Source organism: Lithobates pipiens, unplaced genomic scaffold (assembly GCF_037356315.1).
Source record: "Lithobates pipiens isolate NorthernLeopardFrog02 unplaced genomic scaffold, aLitPip1_a1.2 Scaffold_8, whole genome shotgun sequence".
Classification (NCBI taxonomy): Eukaryota; Metazoa; Chordata; class Amphibia; order Anura; family Ranidae; genus Lithobates; species Lithobates pipiens.
This window is the reverse complement of record NW_027507903.1, coordinates 648722847-648744322: the sequence shown is the minus strand read 5'-3', so window position 1 is coordinate 648744322 and position 21476 is coordinate 648722847. Positions and strand designations below refer to the sequence as shown.

Here is a 21476-nt window from a genome sequence, read left to right as displayed (position 1 = left end):
TGTTAAACAGGGGCTGAAAAATTGGGCCTTAGGCACTGGTGCTGGTGCCACGACACTGCAACCCCTCACAGATACTCTAGTTGAAGTGCAGGAATGAGCCCTGCTGCAAAGCATTGCATCAAAAATTTTAATTACATGCCCCTGTTAAACAGGGGCTGAAAAATTGGGCCTTAGCCACTGGTGGTGGCGCCCAGAACCAAAAATGTTCTTCCAAGCTATCAGCAGGATTATTGAGGAGGAAGAGGAGAGTCAGTCAGCATAACAGGATAGTCACTCAGCATCAGCATAGGCAGTCTTGAAGGGATGTGACGTTTCAAAATAAAATTATTCGGTTACATCAGCTTCAGGTGCTTGGTAGCTGGTGGTGTTCTTAGCCCACGTACACAGATTTTGGCAACCAAATCCGTTGGATTTTGCCCGTCGGATTTAGTTCGACGGATTGTGTCCGAAACTGTTGCATACACACGGTCGGGCCAAGTTGGCGAAAAATCCGATCTTTCAGAACGTGATGACGTAATTTCGTTACGATGGGACTAGATTCAGGCTAGTAGCCAATAGCTTTGATGTAGGAATTTGATCTGAGCATGCGTGGCACTTGGTCCGATGAAAATGCTCTACACATGATCGGATTAGGTCCGTCCGGCCCAGTTGGTCGGGAAATATTTCCAACATGTTGGAAAATTGGGTCGGACGGAGATTCTGACGGAATCAGTCCGATGCATACCACACACAGTCGGATTATCTGATGACACGGTCTGATAAGACTCATTCTGACAGATTATCCAACCGTGTGTACAAGGGCCCAGACTGTCTGCTGGTGGGAGTAGCAATTGGGGGTAGTTTCAGGATTATACTGTGCAGGGGGCACAATACACTGACTGTAACTGCTGCAGCTGCCTGTGATATAGGACCAGAACAAACCAAGCAATTGGGGGTAGCTTCAGGTGTACTCTGTGCAGGGGGCACAATACACCGACTGTAACTGCTGCAGCTGCCTGTGGTATAGGATCAGAACAACACAAGCAATTGGGGGTAGCTTTAGGTTTATACTGTGCAGGGGGCACAATACACTGACTGTAACTGCTACAGCTGCATGTGATATAGGACCAGAACAACACAAGCAATTGGGGTAGCTTCAGGCTTATACTGTGCAGGAGGCACAATACACCGACTATAACTGCTCTAGGTTCACAAGAAATGTAGACACTGTTCCTGCCTATCCTTGTCTCTGTGGACGCCTCAACACACTACACAAGGCCGCAGCACTGGCGGCCTTGTATAGTGTGGGGCATGTACTAAACTGCCTGAGCTATATGCCTGTGGCCAATTGTGGCTCTCCTCGCTGCCGGCACTGTGATTGGCCAAGCATGCGAGTCACAGTGCATGCTTGGCCAATCATCAGCCAGCAATGCACTGTGATGCTGCAGTGCATTGTGGGCCATGAGCGCCACACGAATATGGCGCGGAACGGCCCACATGCATTTGTCTCGAACACCAAGCTCATCCCTAATGGCAACAAGTTTGGCTGGCCCCTCGCTAGGTCCATTAGAGCCAAACTTACAACAACCTATTTTCCAAAAGTACATCACCCTAGGAAGGGCATGGTATATTCTACTAAAGTCATAGCATCTGCGCTTCATACTTATTAATCTCATCTCTATAAGATTCATAACCCTTTACCTTCCACTTTGGGTGGAACTGACTAGACACTGCTTTTGGATTACATTGCCCGTACTGCCTTTCCACAAATAGATGAACAGATAGCTGTCATTGTTAGACCCTTTCTCTACAGAGGAAATCATCCACATCATAAAGTCTCTACCTTCAAGTAAAAGCCCTGGCCCCTATGGCTATTCTAATGCTTTCTATAAGCTACTCAAGTATTCACTGGCTCCCATATTAAGCAGCGCATTTAACGTCCTCTCAGATTCTTGTTAATTCCCGTGTCAAGCCCAGAAGCCTGACATCATTTTAATACCAAAAGATCAAAAATATCCAACCCAATGTTTCAGCTACAGGTCAATTTCTTTAACTATTGCTAACCTAAACATTTATGCTAAATTACTAGCTTATTGACTAAAGCACCTCAGACCTTCTATCCTAAACCCTGATCAGGTAGGGTTTGTCCTCTCTCAAGAAGCTTGTGGCAACATGATCAAAACACTTTTGTTGATTACCCACTCCCAACTATATAAAAACCCAATGTGCCGAATAGCCCTGGATACCAAGAAGGAGTTTGACCGCCTTGATCAGAAGTTCTTAGTGGCCTCCTTAGAACAGATAGGTTTTTTGTAATTCATTCATAAAAATTGAGCATTATACATTTGTCCCAGTGATAGAATTAAGATCAACGGCCTACTTTCAGGTCCCATACCCATTACCAATGGAACGCACCAGGGGTGTCCCCCCTACTACCATATATTCTCACAATGGAACATTTAGTGGTGCCCCTTAGGTCCAATGACGCCATACAGTGTGTTGAACTTGTTGATAGACAGCAAAAATTGTGCCTCTTTGTGGATGACTTGCTCCTTTATCTGAGCACGCTAAACGTACTCAATATGCATAGTTGTCCTATCTTTAAGCTCTGATGAACCGGAGCAAAGATGGGCACCCAAAATGAGTCGGCTTTCCCATGTGATCCTCTATCTCACCTTACATTGGAATAAAATTGTATCTGGACTTTTAACTTGTTAGATATATTGTTTTACACAAAAAAACAAAGATTGTGTGGCACTAGAATAGGACAACCCTAGGGTCCAGTGCTATCTGTCCACTGCCCCAAGTACAAAAACATCCTGACCTTGTTTAATAAATTCACACGTGAGACATTTACATTTCCTCAGACAAAAAAAGTCTGATCAGATTATGTTGTCGGAAAATCCGATTCGTGTGTGCGCTCTGACTTTTTCTGTCGGAATTTCCGACGGAAAAAGTTGAGAGCTGGATCTAAAATAATCCGATCTGACTTTTTCCGATCGTGTGTTGAGAATTCCGACGCACAAAGTGCCACGAATGCTCAGAAAAAAATTGGAGATGAAAGCTATTGGCTACTGGCCTCTACATAGTCCCCTCATATGTTTTGCACCTCACCTTGTTCTGAACGATCAGATTTTCTGACAACTTTGTGTGACCATGTGTATGCAAGACAAGTTGTAGCCATAATCCGTTGGAAAAAATCTGACGTATTTTGTGGTCAGAATGTCTGACCATGTGTATGGGGCATAAGTTGTGTTTTAGTTCTTACTAGGTGCCATTCTGTTCCCAACACTAGGGGCCCTTTTAAATATTGCATATGCTTACTTGGTAAAACAGAACCTAATTTTGGGTCATGGATTAAAACAATTCATTTCAATGCCATATTCAATGGATTTGTAAGTCTTGGGTTTCCATATCTCTCCACCTCCTAGTTTTACAAATGTACACAGTAAACCTGTCAGGGTTGGCTTAGCCCTTCCTCCTTTGGGCTGGCCGCTCAGCTGTTGGCTAATTGCCAGCTCTCTTCTCTTTCCACAGTTACCAGCTGTTCCCGATGATGCTCGCCTGACCTGCCTATTTAAAGCCTTCCAGCTCACTCTTTCCTTTGCCTTCGCGTTTGTCACATCACTAGGAACCATCTCCTGCTGTTTGTTTCTTAACTGGCTTGCTGACTTCCCTCCTGGCTTCTTATCCTGCTTGCAGTTGCTCTCCTTGGATCCCTGATGTCTGGACTGGCCGATTACCCGATCTGGTTTATGAACTTTGGACTGGCTGACTAACCGATCTGACTACTGGACTCTGGCTATGCTTGACTGCGCTTTTTCTATTTACCTTTTTATTTTTTATTAATAAACAAGTGTGATTTGATTGTACTTCTGTCTCTGTCTGTTTCATGGTTCCTGACAGTACGCGAAGGCTATGAATTCGGGAGATAGTCAATCCACTTGTTGGGAATATTTTTTCCAGATTGGATGAGCAAGATCACCACATGGATAAGTTTGCCATGGCGTTACAAACGCTCCTGAATCACACAGCTCACCTGGAATCCCCCACAATGGCTGCTCCAGTACAACCTGAGTCACATGCCGTCCCTGCCGCTGCACCAGTCTCTGTGCAGGCACCTGCCTCGAGTATTACCTCTAGAGGAGGTATGTCTGGTTATGCTCCGCTTCCCCAGCGATTTGGGGGTGATCCAGTTCAATGCAGAGGGTTTCTCAATCAGGTTGAGATATACTTCGAAATGCTGCCCCAGGCGTTTCCCATGGACAGAAGCAAAGTAGGTTTCGTGATATCTTTGCTTTCTGAGAGAGCCTTGGCCTGGGCTAACCCTCTATGGGAGACGTAAAAACCTGTTGTCTTGAGTTACCCTCAGTTTGTGGCCTCCTTTAACCACTTTCAGACCGGACCAATTTGCTGGTCAAAGACCAGACCACTTTTTGCGATTCGGCACTGCGTCGCTTTAACTGACAATTGCGCGGTCGTGCGACGTGGCTCCCAAACAAAATTGACGTCCTTTTTTTCCCAGAAATAGAGCTTTCTTTTGGTGGTATTTGATCACCCCTGCGGTTTTTATTTTTTGCGCTATAAACAAAAATAGAGCGACAATTTTGAAAAAAACGCATTATTTTTTACTTTTTGTTATAATAAATATCCCCCAAAAATATATAAAAAAACATTTTTTTCCCTCAATTTAGGCCGATACGTATTCTTCTACATATTTTTGGTAAAAAAAAATCGCAATAAGCGATTATTGATTGGTTTGCGCAAAAGTTATAGCGTTTACAAAATATGGATAGTTTTATAGCATTTTTATTAATAATTTTTTTTTTTTTTTTTTTTACTAGTAATGGCGGCGATCTGCGATTTTTATTGTGACTGCGACATTGTCGGGGACCCATCGGACATTTTTGACACATTTTTGGGACCATTGTCATTTATACAGTAATCACTGCTATATAAATGCAGTGATTCCTGTGTAAATGACACTGGCAGTGAAAGGGTTAACCTGTGGGTGGCAGTGTAGGGGTTAAGTGTTCCTAGGGGTGTGTTACTAACTGTGGGGGGGTTGGGCTTTCATTTAGTGTACACTGATCTCTGCTCCAATCACATGGAGCAGAGATCAGCGTCACTAGTTGCTAGGCAGAATGGGAAAATGTTGTTTATACAGCATTTCCTCCATTCGGCCGCTCCGTGAGACGATCGCGGGGATGCCCGCGGCGATCGAGTCCGCGGGTCCCGCGACCGGACTCACGGGGGTCCCGACCAGCGCGGGAGCGCGCCGCCGGCGGCGCGCTCCCGATGGCACGGCGGCAACGAATATTGGACGTACATGTACGCCAATATGCCTGCCCGTGCCATTCTGTCGACGTACATCGTCGTGCGCTGGTCGGGAAGTGGTTAAAAGGGTTTTTGATGTTCCCGCACACTCCGCTTCTGCTGCCAAGTGCCTCATGTCCATCAAACAGAGTACGAGAACTGTTGCCGACTACGCCATTGAATTCCGTACTCTGGCAGCAGAGGTTGCTTGGAACAATGAAGCCCTCGTGGCTGTTTTTTCTCATGGTCTCTAGGATTCCATCAAGGATGAGATAGCAGCCTGAGATATACCCACTGGGTTGGAGAGCTTGATCTCGTTTGGCATCCTAATTGACTCCAGACTCAGAGAAAGACTTTCTCTTAAGGAGCGCTTGCGGAAGCCTCCTGTATGTTTGCCTCCAAGCTTTGTAGTCCCACCCATGCCTCCCTCACCTCCCATGCCTCCTGGTACCGAGTTGATCAGTAAAGATGAACCCATGCACCTGGGCTTCACGTGTCTCTCTGCGGATGAGAGAGCCTTTAGGAGGAGGGAGAGATTGTGGCCAGACAGGTCACTTTTTGAAGTCTTGTCCTACCGGTCCAGGCAACGCCCGAACCTTGAGGTCCTGTCATGGACAGACCTTAAGTGACGTTGTTTCATCCCAGGTTATCCAGAAGGATAAGCCCCTGGTTTTGGTCACCCTTTCTTGGGCATCCATCGAGATACAGGCGCTAATTGACTCTGGGGCTGCAGGCCTGTTCATTGATGCTGCATTTGTTTTGCAGCACTCAATTCTGCTGCAGCTGTGAGACACTCCACTTGCCATTGAGGCTCTTGACAGGAGACCTTTACAGCCTGCCCATGTGTCTCATGAGACAGTTCCATTGTCCATGGCCGTAGGGGCTCTTCACCATGAGATAATCCAATTCCAAGTCATTTCCTCACCCAGATTTCCGCTGGTTATTGGTTATCCTTGGTTACAGAGGCACAACCCCTCTTTTGATTGGCTCCATGCTGAGGTTCTCTCCTGGTCACCACAATGCAGTGAGACATGCTTCCTGAAGGTATCCAAGGTCCTGTGCACCGCTTCACTCCCCTCCCTGCCGGAGGAGTACCGTGATTTTGGCGATGTCTTTAATAAAGGTCAAGCCAGTAGTTTGCCTCCACACCAGCCTTATGATTGCACAATTGACCTTCAACCTGGTGCCATACCTCCTCGTCGCCGGGTTTACCCTTTGTCGGTCTTGGAGGATAAGGCCATGGAGGAGTATGTTGCTGACGCATTTTCTCGAGGTTTCATCCACAGGTCGTCGTCTCCTGCTGGTGCTGGTTTCTTCTTTGTGAAAAAGGAGAGCGCTGAACTGAGACCTTGTATAGATTATAGGGGTCTCAATCGTGTCACGATTAAGAATGCCTACCCAATTCCATTGATTACAGAATTATTTGACCGCCTCAAGGGAGCAACGGTTTTCACAAAGCTTGACCTGAGAGGGGCATACAATCTTGTGCATATTAAGGAGGGCGACGAGTGGAAAACTGCGTTTAATACCAGAACAGGCCATTATGAATATCTGGTAATGCCTATTTGGCCTTTGTAACACCCCGGCAGTTTTCCAGGAATTTATTAACAATGTCCACCGAGATTTGTTGCAATTGTGTGTGGTGGTTTATCTCGATGATATCCTCATATTTTCCATGTCCCTGGAGAACCACCACACAGATGTCTGTCGTGCACTTCAGAAACTAAAGGAGAACAATCTCTATTGTAAAATAGAGAAGTGCGAGTTCCATCGTGAACAGGTTACATTCCTGGGCTATGTCATTTCCACTGCTGGTTTTTCGATGGACCCAGAGAAACTATCGGCAGTCCTACAGTGGCCTCGACCCATGGATTTACGTCCTCTGCAGCATTTCCTGGGCTTTGCCAACTACTATCGGAAGTTTATTCATAACTTCTTGTCTCTGGTCAAGCCTCTGACTGATATGAGCAGAAAGGACGGTAACCCACAGAGTTGGTCTCCGGAGTCCATTAAGGCCTTTGAGACTCTCAAGGCTACCTTTGTTTCTGCTCCTGTGTTGGCACATCCTGATCCTACGTTGCCTTTTATCCTAGAAGTTGATGCTTCTGAGACTGGAGTTGGCGCCCTTCTATCTCAACGTCCTAACTGAGAGCGCTATGCATCCGTGTGATTACTTTTCCAAGAAATTGTCACCTGCTGAATGCAATTATGAGATTGGTGACAGAGAGCTGTTGGTGATCATTTTAGCCCTGAAAGAATGGAGACATCTCCTTGAAGGTACCACTGTGCCCTTATTCTTACTGATCATAAGAATCTTACATTCTTGTGTGAGGCTAAGCGACTCTCTTGCAGAAGGGCGCAATGGGCTCTTTTCTTGTCGAGCTTTAATTACATTGTCTCATTCTTACCCGGTACTAAGAATGTAAGGGCTGATGCCTTGTCACGACAATTTTCCTTCACTTCCAAGTCGGAGTCGGTGCCGGTTCCTATGATTCCTCCTGATCGTATCTTGGCTACGGTTCACACCAGTCTTACTTCTTCTTTGGGAGACAACATTCTTGCTGCTCAGGTCCATGCTCCTCCTGATAAACCTTGTGACCGCTGCTTTGTCCCAGAGAGTGTCCGTACTTCAGTGCTCCAGACTTACCATTCTCCCAAGGCAGCTAGCCATCCTGGAAAGAATCAACTCATTTGGGCCATCTCCCAATAATTCTGGTGGCCTAGTCTACGGGCTGTTACTGCCTTCGTAGCTGCCTGTCCCGTGTGTGCTCAGAGTAAGACTCCATGACACCTTCCAGTGGGCCTCCTACAACCAATACCCAATGGAGAGAGGCCCTGGACTCACCTGTCTATGGATTTCATTGTGGAGTTGCCCAACTCCAAAGGCAACACTGTTATCCTTATGGTGGTTGACTGGTTCTCAAAGACGTGTCATTATATTCCACTTAAGAAGTTGCCCACCTCTAACGAACTGGCTTCCATTTTTGCTCAGGAGATCTTTTGCTTACATGGGCTACCCAAGGTGATTGTCTCGTATAGGGGCTGTCAGATTGTCTCCCAGTTCTGGCGAGCCTTTTGTGCACAGTTGGGAATCCAGCTTACGTTTTCTTCTGCGTATCACCCACAGTCTAATGGGGCCGCAGAACGAGTCAATCAGTCCTTGGAGCAATTCCTACATTGCTATATTTTTGACCATCATAACAACTGGTCTGACCAATTACCTTGGGCAGAATTTGCTCACAACAGTGCCTTGAATTCTGCTTCCCGATTGTCTCCATTTATGGCGAATTATGTTGCCTGACTCGTTTGTTCCGCAGAGTATTCCTGCATTAAAAGAGCATCTCCGTGGTCATCGTTCCACTTGGGTACAAGTCCAGGAGGCTTTGCGTCATGCTAATGATAGGTGCAGACTCCATGCTGACCGCAGACGCCTGCCTGCGCCTTCCAACCAGGTTGGGGACAGGGTCTGGCTGTCCTCTCACAACCTCCGGCTTCGTGTTCCCTCACTGAAGTTTGCACCTCGGTTTATTGGGCCTTTCCGTATCCTTCGCAGGATGAACCCAGTAGCTTACGCGTTGGACCTTCCTCCTAGTATGCACATCTCAAATGTGTTTCATGTCTCCTTATTGAAACCGTTGGTCTGTAACCGATTTACCACCTCGGTGCCACGTCCTCACCCTATTCAGGTTTAGAACCATGAGGAGTATGAGGTACTATCCATTGTTGACTCCCGTAGGTTCCGTTGGCGCATACAGTACCTGGTGCATTGGAAGGGGTACAGTCCGGAGGAACACTCCTGGGTTTCATCCTCTGACGTACATGCCCCTGTCCTCCTCCGCGAGTTACATAGACGGTTTCCCCTCAAGCTCGGTGGCCCTCCGAGGGAGAGGGGTCATTGGGGGGGGGGGGGGGGTACTGTCAGGGCTGGCTTAGCCCTTCCTCCTCTGGGCTGGCCGCTCAGCTGTCGGCTAATTTTCAGCTCTCTTCTCTTTCCACAGTTACCAGCTGTTCCCGATGATGCTCGTCTGACCTGCCTATTTAAAGCCTTCCAGCTCACTCTTTCCTTTGCCTTTGCATTGGTCACATCACTAGGAACCATCTCCTGCTGTTTGTTTCAAGACTGGCTTGCTGACATTCCTCCTGGCTTCTATCCTGCTTTCAGTTGCTCTCCTTGGATCCCTGACGTCTGAACTGGCTGATTACCCGATCTGGTTTATGAACTTTGGACTGGCTGACTACCCGATCTGGCTACTAGACTCTGGCTATGCTTGACTACGCTTTTTCTATTTACCTTTTTATTTTTATTAATAAACAAGTGTGATTTGATTGTACTTCTGTCTCTGTCTGTTTCATGGTTCCTGACAAAACCACACTGTTTGCAAACAATGCTCTGTTTCACATCTATGTTTGTCCTCAGAGAACTCTGGCAAGGAAGGTATATACATCAGTTTGAGTGATCTTGATCTACAGGGAAAGAAGAAAGGTGCAAAAGCTAAAGGTGAGCTGGAGTCACACCTCCATTTATAGCACATTTACATTTTACTGTTTTGTAGTCTTGGCTCTATTAGGAAGTGCTCTTTTTGTCTGGAGCACATACTGTAAGCCGATGAAAGAGAGCTTCTTATTGGTCCAATTATTGGTGTATGAAGTCCAATACCTAAATGTGATATTTTTTATTTGATGAAGGTTATGGAGAAATTTGTACAACTCAGTGACATCCGAATATTACATTAACTCAGTACAAGTGACTAGAGCTACAGCAAGGCATGAGGTGTAAACCCCTATCTATGGCGGGATTTTAAAGGCAGTACTGCAAATATGGTTAAAAAATAAAGTTTGTGTAAAAAATTACATTTGTAAAAGGACAGACATTTAAAAAAAAAAAAAATACATTAACCATATGTTGACTTTTCCCCAGAAAACTGATCGTGTACAATTCTATTGAATATTGAATTCAGCAATACATCTGTTAGATAGCTCCTCCATATACTCAATGTGCTTCTTGGATAAGAATCCACTTCATCAGGAGTTTCATTGGTGGAGCATTTATATATCTAGCTAGGTATAAAAAGAATATAATGTAAAAAAACTAAATGAATGATTAAACAAAATCACTTGTTGACTGCTGCATCAAAGAACAAAAATAAAAATGAATTAATTGACCCTAAATGAATGCAAATCCAATGCACTTCTACCAAATAATCATAAAAATCACATAAAAGCCCTGTGATAAGCAGTGTTAAAAGCAGACACAGAGAAGTGACAAATATGGAATTTCAGTGAAAATAAGTCCATAAACAGTCAATGATGGTAAAGGAAATGCGATCTTCCAAAGGGTGACAAAGTCTTCAAACCACACCATGTGTGTCACAAGCACCACTCCCCGCCAGTTTTGAACTCGCCAAAAAAAGTTGCCTTATGCCGCGTACACACGACCGGACTTTTCGAGGGACTAGGTCCGACGGTCTTTCCAACGGACTTTCAGCGGAGTTCTGACGGACTTTCTGAATGAACGGACTTGGCCACACACAATCACACCAAAGTCCGACGGATTTGAACGTGATGACGTACTACTGGACTAGAATAAGGAAGTTCATAGCCAGTAGCCAAAAGCTGCCCTAGCGTCGGTTTTTGTCCAGCGGACTAGCATACACACGAATGGATTTCTCGGTCCGGCGGACTTCAGGTGGGAAAATGTAAAACATGTTCTATTTCTAAAGTCCACCGGATTTTTGGCAAGCAAAGGTCTGATGGAGCCCACACACACGATCGAATTGTCCGACGGACTCGTTCCGGACCTTTGCTGTCAAAAAGTCTGATCGTGTGTACGCGGCATTACACTCGCAGGTTTGGCAGCAGTGCAGTTATCCACACTTGGTGTAAACGGGTGGATCCAGTCACATGGGTGAAGATAAAAAAAAGAGCTCCACTAGTGTGATAATGCCATACACACTGATATATTTATTTAGATAAAACCTTCAAATATTGCACTTACAAGGTAAATAAATAACATAAGCATAGAGAATGTAAGAACCAGAGCACTGTAGCAGCCAAACATAAAAAAATCCAGCCAGCGATATCTCACCACACCTCAGATACAGCTAGAGCATCTCTCGTTGTACCAAAGTCTCTACTAGTTGCCGTACATCCACGGGTCAATGCATTTCGTCATCTTGACTTTATCCTGGGATTGGCTGCATGGCATGGCAACGTTCCTAATATAACTAAAAGGCATTTAGGGGGGGGGGGCGCATTTTAATCCTAGATTTAATATATTCAACTCAACTCAACTTATGATCCAATTCAACTTTACTCAAATGATATATTCCATCATTTACACATCCCTACATATACACAACCTAGTGTATTATCCACTAAGGCTTATCTGAAGGATACTAAAGACTTGTTATTGTTATTGAATGAGGTAAAATTGAGGTAAAATTGGCCTCTAACTTTGGTGATAGGGTGGTTAAGAAGATACTAGATCTACCCAGGCAACAAAAATTACATTTTGATAAGTCGGGATTTTTCTCATGCAGGAAATGCTTATGTTGTACAACTGTCAAAATTTGTAACGGGGTTGTGCTTCATTTATTTATCAGGTTGCTGGTGATGCTTTCACTATTGATGAGTTCATCACCTGTAATACAACTCATGTACATTTATTGTGCTGTGGGTTTTATTATGTTGGTCGCACTAAATGATTACTGAGATACACACCGCAGAACATATGACCAATATTAGGAATGGTTTCACTAAACTCAGTGTTTCTCTGCATGTTAAGATTGTACATGATAGGGAGCCGTCACTGCTGCAATTTTGAGGCATTGATAAGGTTTTCCCCAATTGGAGGGGGTCTAATATAGTGAGGGATCTTTCCAAAAGATAAAACGATAATTCAGCATATAAGCATTCTTTAAAGCGGAGTTCCCCCCGTTTTTTTGTTTATTAAAAGTCAGAAGCTACAAAAAGTGTAGCCACTGACTCTTAATAAACAGACTTCTACCTGCTCCACAGTCCAGCGATGCGGGCGCCCCGGAGCCTCGCTCCTCTCCATCTCGTCTCTGCTGGGCCGCCATAGCAACTATGGGCCCCCGGCCGTGACAGCTTCCGGCTTCACGGCCGGGCACGCACTGCGCTTGTGCGAGTCACTCTGCACTCTGCTATTGGCCAGTCAAGTTGTGTCCCAGAAGATTGCTGGCAGGGAGGGGCCACCTAGGACGAGAGGAGGAGTCGCCTAGGCGGCCGAGAAGAGGAGGAAGGAAGTGGGACAGGAAGTCCCACTAAAAAGAAGTTGCCCACTCCCCCCCAAAAAAAATTGCATGCCAAATGTAGCATGTAAGGGGACAAGGAGTGCTTGAAGCAGAAGTTACCCCTTTGGGTGGAACTCCGCTTTAACATACATCTATAGAGAAAGGAAAGGGAAAAGGGGGCATTTATAATGACCTTCTTTCAGGGCCTTGCTCCTTGTGTTTTCTCCCAAAGGGTGGTTGGCTTTCTTCCCTTTCTTGGCATTCATGTGCTCGGGTAACCCTGGTTAATCTTTTGTACAATTTGGGACATGCAATGATGGAATTATATTTCCTTTTTTTTTAAGGTGACATTGCAATGCTTGCCATCTATGTATGTTATTTTTATACCTAGTTGATATATAAATGCTCCACCAATGAAACTCCTGATGAAGTGGATTCTTATCCAAGAAATGCGTTGAGTGTATGGAGGAGCTATCTAACAGATGCGTTGCTGAATTCAATAATGAACAGAATGGATTGACGATCTGTCTTAAACAAAAAGCCCATTTATCTGGAGAAAGGTCAATGTATGGTTGATGTATTTAAAAAAAAAAAAATGTCTGACCTTTAACCACTTCAGCCCCGTAAGTTTTTATACGGCACTGCGTCAATTTAACTGACAATTGCGCGGCCATGCAGTGCTGTACCCAAACCAAATTGATGTCCTTTTTCCCCCCACAAATAGAGCTTTCTTTTAGTGGTATTTGATCACCTCTGCAGTTTTTATTTTTTGTGCTATAACCAAAAAAAAAGAGCGACAATTTAGAAAAAAACAAAACCCCAATATTTTTTACTTTTTGTTATAGTAAATGTCCCAATTAAAAAAACAACACATTTCTTCATCAGTTTAGGCCGATATATATTCTTCTACATATTTTTGGTAAAAAAAAATAAAATCACAATAAGCGAATACCACATAGGGGATAGATTTATGACATTTTTAATTTTTTTAAATATTTTTTTACTAGTAATGGTGGCGATCTGCGACTTTATGGTGGACAGATCAGACACTTTTGACACTTTTTGGGGACCATTGACATTTATACAGCGATCAGAGCTATAAAAATGCACTGATTACTGTGTAAATGTCACTGGCAGGGAAAGGGGTTAACATTAGGGGCGATCAAGGGGTTAAGTGGGTTCCCTCATATGTGTTTATAACTATGGGGGGATGAGACTGCTAATTCCTAATTGCTAGGAACAGCTGATCTGTCTCTCCTCCCCTGACAGAATGGGGATCTGTCTGTTATTTTCCTGTTCTGGCTCTCGTGCCTGTGTTCATGGGTGGCTGGTGGTAATCATGGTTGCCGCCAAGAGCGCATGAGAGTCCCCCGCTGTGCAATGGGCACACGCGTGTCTTCTATGGCTCTTAAAGGAGCCGACATACTAGTATGGTGATTCGCGGGAATGAGCTAACCTGCTGCCGTATAATGATGGCGGCTGGTCAGCAAGTGGTTAACAAATGTAATTTTGTAATAAAAAATTTATTTTTTAACTATTTCCAGTATTGCCTTTAAAATCCTGCCATAGAGAGGGGTTTACATCCCATGCATTTTTTTCTTTTTTGGGTATACTTTAATTGGGATGTGGCAGCCTTAAAGAGAAAGTAAACCCTCTGCAAAAAATAAAATAAAAAATACACCCTGTAAGACAAAGGCATATGAATTACTTACCTGTGTTCAAAAAGAAATGTGGCCAGCAACTTCAAAATCCAAATATAGTCTTTATTGCTACATATAGGTAAGGTTAAAAAACAGCTTACGTGTTTCGGCACACAGCCTTGGTCACAACTCCTCATATGAGGGCAGAAATAATAAAACAATTGATCAATTCGATAAAATCAACTCTTAGTTGACAGAGAAAAAGGAAGCACTAGATTAGGTTCACAATAGACAGGTGTGACACATTCTAAGAGAAAGGAAATTACATTCAGTGTATGGGTCAGGAGACAGCAAAATCCCCCCCTCAAGCAATGCTACTCTTTCAGCTAAAATACGTACTCCCCCCCCAAAAAAAAAATCCATCATGAATCTGCACACTCACCTCTCCCAGCACAAATCCTCAAATACCCCTTCTAGCACGGATCCTCTCCATCCCTAAATCCCCTTGGCGGCAGTAGGGTCAGGAAAGGCAGTGGCAGAGCAGAAGCTCTGGACAGGTAAGGAGCAGTGCTGCTCTTCAACTGACTAGCTAACAGGAGGAGTCCAAGAGAGAAGGCAGTTTCATGCATGTGTGGACAGTAGGGCTGGTAGAAGCAGTGGCAGGGCAGCAGCCTGGAGTGGACAGGGGGGAGGTTGTGATCTACCTTCCACTGCAGCTCAGCTCAAGAAAGAGGAGGAGAGGACCAGAAGTCGCTAATGTGCACGTGCGTGGGGGAGCAGGAGCTGGTGTCAGATTTGCTGCTGCAGAGAAGCAGGGAGCTGAATCTGTGTGCAGCTTAGGAGAGAGAGCAGGAGAGGTGCAGGGAGCGGCAGTAGAAAAGCTGACAGGGTCCAGGGAGGTGGCAGCTGTCTAAGCACAGGTGGATCAACTCCTGAACTTCTGAAAGGGTGGCTGGGCAGAGGAGAGCCCTCCGAGTGTTATTACATGCAGCCAGCGGGAAGTGATCCTGACTATTGCAGCCCTGGTAACCTGGGGGCACCTCACAGGAGATGTGAATAAGTGCCCAGGGTGCCATCCATTAAATTAGTTTAGCTAGTAGCACAAAATAGATGCATTTCAGAGTTCCCTTTACCGAGCGGGAGACTCTAGAAGGCAGAAAGTGGAGGGCGAAGCTGGGAGGTCCTAAAGCGGCTTGTATGGAGATAGTTTGTGTGCCTGCAAAGCATATCTTCAGTTGCTAGGATGCTGGCAGTCCAAGCAACCAATGACTGAAAGGAAGGTTGAAGTGGGGGGGAGCATGTGTGTACAGCAGCCTGTCCAGCAGAAGCTGGTCTAACGAATGGCTTTTATTGAATGGCCATGCTGAAAACCAAGCTTTCGATCAGCACTTTTAGCAAATGGCTATGAGTGCTGATCAGAGTGTTCTGGTGGGGGGCTCATTGGAGGAGATTGCTGCACTAACATCGATTAGTTAGTACAGTGACCTATCAATGTAAAGACAGCCAGGCACAAAGCAACATTTACTCCATCTCGTTGAGCAGTCATGGCAAACCTTGGTGTGATGGAACGTACCACACTCCTCTTGAGTGTTTCCGTCAGTATATCACTTCCTAAGTCCTGAAACACAAGACCAATGGATCTGGCTATAGTAACCCCCAAGAACCAGACAACACCAGTCTTGGGGTACATCAGAAATACTCTCTTTTATTTGAGATCTCACACAAATATATACACCAGGATGACAATACAAACTGTAACCAGAAACATAATTAACAAGCTAATTAACTAATCCTTGAACCAGATAGGTGACTCAGAGCTATGACCTTTTAGGGAAGCCTTGACGTCTCCTAGCTCACCAACTATACAATACACATTATCATAAATAGCAACACAGAACTCCTTCACACAATAGGAAAGTTAATTAGCACAAACAACAATGGGTGAAAGACTAAGGCCGCGTACACACGCGCGGACTGTTCGCCCAACCTTGTTCGTCAAACAGTTTGACAAACAGTCCGTTCAAAATTAGCATGAACGGACTTGACCACACACGATGAACGAACAGTCCGCTGAAACCGTGCGCGATGACGTGAACGGCACGTACGACGGGACTAGAAAACGACGTCCTATACACTGCAATGCAACCTTCGGCGTGTAAATCCTTTCTGAGTATGCGCGGAACTTAGTTTGACGAACAAGCCTACACACGAGCGGACTGTCCGCTCAAACCAAGTTTCAGCGGACAGTTTTACGGAAATTCCGAAAAACTTTGTTCGTCAGACTGTCCGCTGAAACTGTCCGCTGAAGCCCACACACGAGCGGACTGTCCGCTGAAACACTGTTCAGCCGACAAAGTTGGGCGAACAGTCCGCCCGTGTGTACGCGCCCTTAGAAGCCATACTAGAATTATTTACATTATAGCAGACAACAGACAGGTGGCCAGAGGTGATGACATCAGCATCTAACAGTATGTGCTCCAACAGGATAAATCAGTCACTATATCTAATATGGCATATAAAGGGTTCCCAAAGTCTGTGTCTTGGGGAGATCTAAATCCAAAAGTAACACCACCTCAAGCATCCCCAGGCATACAACTCACAATGAGCACCATTCCCCCAAAATCCAGGGCCCATAATCAATATGTGAAAGACCAACATTCAGTCCCCTCCAAAAGCCTCTGTCCCGGTGAGTCCACCACATTTCCCATCAAAAGTCGACTAGCAAGGTCCCAGACCTCCACTTGGTCTGGACATGCATTAGTCGGGCAGAATGAACTCACATAGTCAGTCCACATGATCCCCATTCTTGGCTTCAAGGAATTGTTGTCATCAGTATGTGTGGGGCAGAGGCCAACTGCCCCAGTTGCCTGAAGCTAAGAAGAAACTGTAGGTGCTAGGCAGAGGCCAGCGGCACTCTACGTTTTTGCCAGCGATTCAGCTGGGAGTACAAGCTTCACTACATCTGCTTGTTGCTGGGGAGAGGGGCCGACTGCCCCATTGCCCCGGTGCCCCGGTTCCCTGGAACTCTGTAGATGTTGCCGGTGCTGGCCAGAGTTTGGTTGGGTGAGTAATGCTCTGTTTGGGACAATATATTTGGGGTACTGTGTGGATACCGGCATTGGGGGACTGGAACTATTGACTAACTTCTGAGTCAACCCATTCCAGTATGGCTGTACAGTGAGTCCGATTAGTACAGATCAGACTGGATTTCTCGGTCACCCTGTGCCCCCATTAGAGAGTGTAGAGACACAGGATGTCTTTGACATAGGAGGTACATGTGAAGCTGAAACAAGGTTTTCCCAACCTCCAAACAATGGGTTAATATGGCGCACTCTGGGTGAGGCTATACAAAGAAAAATATAGGAATATGATCAGTACATAGGGCAAGTATTCAAGTCCATGACATATAGTCCATGTAAGATTGTTAGGAATGCTTATCCCAAGAAGGCTGCCAGCTTACAGATAGAAGAAAACTCTGGAACATAAAAAAGGGACAAAGCAGTGCCTTTTAAGTTTAGCAGTTAAGACATTTAATGAATTAAATCTATAATGGGAACACTCACAAACAAGCGATTTGGAACAGCATAAATATCAGTATCATCCATGCCATCCTGGGAACTGCCTGGTGCCTGGTGTCGCTGGCTAGAATGTCCCTGTATCTATTATTTTGTCTGGTTACACTGGTGGAGCCCAGCACTCCTGGAAATCTGGGACGGGGATTGGCGATGCACAGGAACACAGCAGGGTGTCATCACTTCCGGGTACGGGGTCAGTGGGCACCTCCTCCCTCAATTCATTAAATGTCTTAACTGCTACATTTAGAAGGCACTGCTTTATCCCTTTTTTTCCCCAACTGCCCCAAGGGATTCTGCGTTCCACGGGCCCCCCGTCCCTCCAGATGTTTTGGAACTACATTTCCCATGATGCTCAACCACACTGCAGAGTGTATGAACATCATGGGAAATGTAGTTCCAAAACATCTGGGTGCCAAGGTTCACCATCACTGGTCTACGGGATGTCTTTGTACAGTTTATTGCTAGTAAAACTTGGAATAGAGAGGTGTGAGGGGGGTATGAGAAACTCAAGTCATGGTGAATTGCAACAGGAGGACACTCTTGACTAGGCTAAGCTTCTCTGAACAGTCTTTATGCCAAGAGTTAAAGGGAATAGAATGGAGCCTTCTCAGAAAGAGCTAGTGCTGGCACTTATCCTTCAGAAACAGCACACAGTCACTTTGTTCTTCAGCTCAGGTCTATTCTAACAATGTCTCTCCAGGACAGCTGAACCCTCCCAGTTTCCTTCAGACATCTCTATACTTCAGGGCACTTAGTCCCATTCCTAGTATCTACCAGATGCTCTTCAGTGAGGGAGAAATGAATATTCACAATGCCACAGGACAGATACACATTTTCCATCTTCCACACGACACTCTTTAATGAGTCCTCCAGACTAAATCCTTAGGTGAAACTGAGTGTTTTTCTACAAAGATGAGGAATAGGCCCCCAGATCTGCCACAGGTTGGACCTGATAAACTATGGCAACTCATGCAAGCAGGAGGGGAAATAGAATAGCCCCAAGGCTGGGAACTTCTCCAGTGTTCCAGACCCAAGCCTATTTATGTCCTTTCCAGCCTCCTACTTGGCATAGCCCCCCTTTACTCAGGGATTAGCTGCAGCACTATAAATATTCATGCTGTCCATTTGATTCTTCCTACCCCTATGTTCTAGAAGCCTCTAGAATTCAGCGGGAAGCACTCAAACCTGCAGCCTGTGAAACTCAGAACAGACCAAAGAAATCCTTCTAGCACAAATCCTCTTATCCCCTCCACTTAAGATTCCACTTCCTGATACAAATCCCCTCTACCAGAAAAAAACCTTCACCCCAAATCCTTCCTTCTACCATAAATCCTCTTAATTTACCTCCCCGTATTGCCACTGAAAGCACCCCCCCCCCCCCCCCCCAAAATAAAAATGTTCTTGCCTCCAATGCACACCTGGAGTAAAGGAAGTTGTTTGCATTGCCATATTGGATGTGAAAACTGGTGGAAAAGGAGATGGCCTGGTACAGCTGTTAGTGCCGGGGGGGGGGGGGGGGTAGGCAAGGTGTATTTGTGGTGCATTTGACTTTTTTCATAAACACAAAAAACCGTGTGAGACAATTGTAAAGTCTGCAGGCTGTTGTAGGGTGTGCAGACAGACGTGGTAGAATTTGGGAAAGCAGCTCTGTGGAACCCTGAGAGTGCAGCTGAAGGAGTGGGTGGGGGGTCAGTAACTTGGAGGCAGTAGGTCTGGTAGGGCTGGTAGAAGCAGTGGCCGGGCAGCGGCCTGGAGTGGACAGGGGGACGGTTGTGATCTACCTTCCACTGCAGCTCAGCTCAGGAGAGTGGAGGAGAGGGCTAGAAGTCACTAATATATGTGCATGGTGGGGGAAAAGGCTCTGAGGTTGGATCTGGTGCTGCAGAGAAGCAGGGAGCCGTGTCTGTGGGCTTGTATACTGTGCAGCTTGGGAGAGAGATCAGGAGAGGTGCAATGGAAAATCTGACAGAGTCCACGGAAGTGGCTGCTGTCCAAGTGCAGGTGGATCAGCTCCTGAATTTCTGAAGGGGTGGCTAGGGAGAGGAGGGCCCTCTGAGTGTTATTACATGCGGCCAACGGGAAGTGATGCTGACTATCACAACCCTGGTAACCCAGAGACACCTCACAGGAGATGTGAATAAGTGCCCAGGGTGCCCACCCTTAAATTAGTTTAGCTGGTAGCACAAAATAGAGAACTTAGAATAGAGAGGTGTGAGGGGGGAATGGGAAACTCAAGTCATGGGGAATAGCAACAGGAGGACACTCTTGACTAGGCTAAGCTTCTCTGAACAGTCTTTATGCCAAGGGTTAAAGGGAATAGAATGGAGTCCCTGTAAGATCCATCTCAGAAAGAGCTAGTGCTGGCATTTATCCTTCACAAACAGAACACAGTCACTTGGATCTTCAGCTCAGGTCTATTCTAACAATGTCTCTCCAGGACAGCTGAACTCTCCCAGTTTCCTTCAGATATTTCTACACTTCAGGACAACCTCTCCCATTCCTAGTATCTACCAGGCGTTCTTCAGTGGGAGAGGAATTAACGCTCACAAGATCACACACTTTTACATTGACAAACTTTCTAGCTTCCGCCCGGCACTCTTCATTGAGTCCTCCAGACCAAATCCTTAGCTGAAACAGCTTGTTTACACTCCAAAGTTGATTATGAATAGCCCCCCCCCCCCCCCAGATCTGCCACAGCTTGGACCTGATGAACTACAGCAACTCCAGCAAGCTGCCACAAAGGGGCAATAGCGCCAAGGCTGGTAACTTCTCCTGCAGGACACGACCAGGGCTGCTCCAGATCCCAGACTATTTATGTGTTTCCCATCCACCTACTGGAATAACCCACCCCCTCCCCCTCTTAGGTATTGGCTGCAGTACAATAAATATCTATGCTGTCAATTTGACTCTTACAGCCCCTACATTCTAAAATCCTCTAGAATGAAGGGAGAAGCAAGGAAACATGAAGTCTGTGAAACCCATAACAGCCCAAATACATCAATAGCTGCTCCAATGATTACAGAGGAGCCAAAGGGAACTAAATGTACCCAACATACTAGCAGCCTATATGGGAGGGTGCTACAGCTATAAAGAGGTTTAGTTAGGTTTTACTGTAGTTCTTTTACGGGTATCTTACTTGGTGCTATTCTGTTCTTAATACTAGGGTCCTTAATAAATACTGCATAATGCTTGGATTTCCCAGTAAAGCAGACCCTAATTTTGGGTCTTGGAATAAAATAATCAATTTTAATGCCGTATTTAATGGATTTGCATCTCTTGGGTTTCCATATCTCTATTACACCTGGTTTTTGGTGTAGTATCCCAAAAATACTGGTAGACCTCTTTTTATAGTATGCATTGAAACACATTACTGACTGCACTCAATGCCAGGATTTGCTCTTTCACATATATGTTTGTCCTCAGGGAACACTGACAAGAAAGGTATATACATCAATCTGTGTGATCTTGATCTAGGGAGAAGGAAGAAAGATGCAAAAGCCAAAGGTAAGCTGTTATCATCTACATACCCCCTCCTTAATGAGTCTGAGTGGCACACATACACTTTCCAGGTCATGGTGAGCTGTTACAATAACAGGGTACAACCTTCTGTTCTACTCCAGGTACTACTCCATGGGAGGACGCACGCCTCAATTTATAGGACATTTACCTTTTACTATTTTGTAGTCTTGGCTCTATAAATCCTGCAACTATTA

At 45.4% G+C, this 21476-nt stretch overlaps 1 protein-coding gene across 1 annotated transcript in view; it reads left to right on the top strand.

The window, feature by feature from the left end:
- Positions 1 to 21476, top strand: part of LOC143964187 (C-type lectin domain family 4 member E-like) — a 161343-nt gene that overhangs the window by 15343 nt on the left and 124524 nt on the right. The window contains exons 2-3 of the mRNA XM_077473884.1: positions 9713 to 9793; positions 21187 to 21267. Coding sequence (XP_077330010.1) covers positions 9713 to 9793; positions 21187 to 21267 — 162 coding nt within the window. The remainder of the gene's footprint in view (positions 1 to 9712; positions 9794 to 21186; positions 21268 to 21476) is intronic.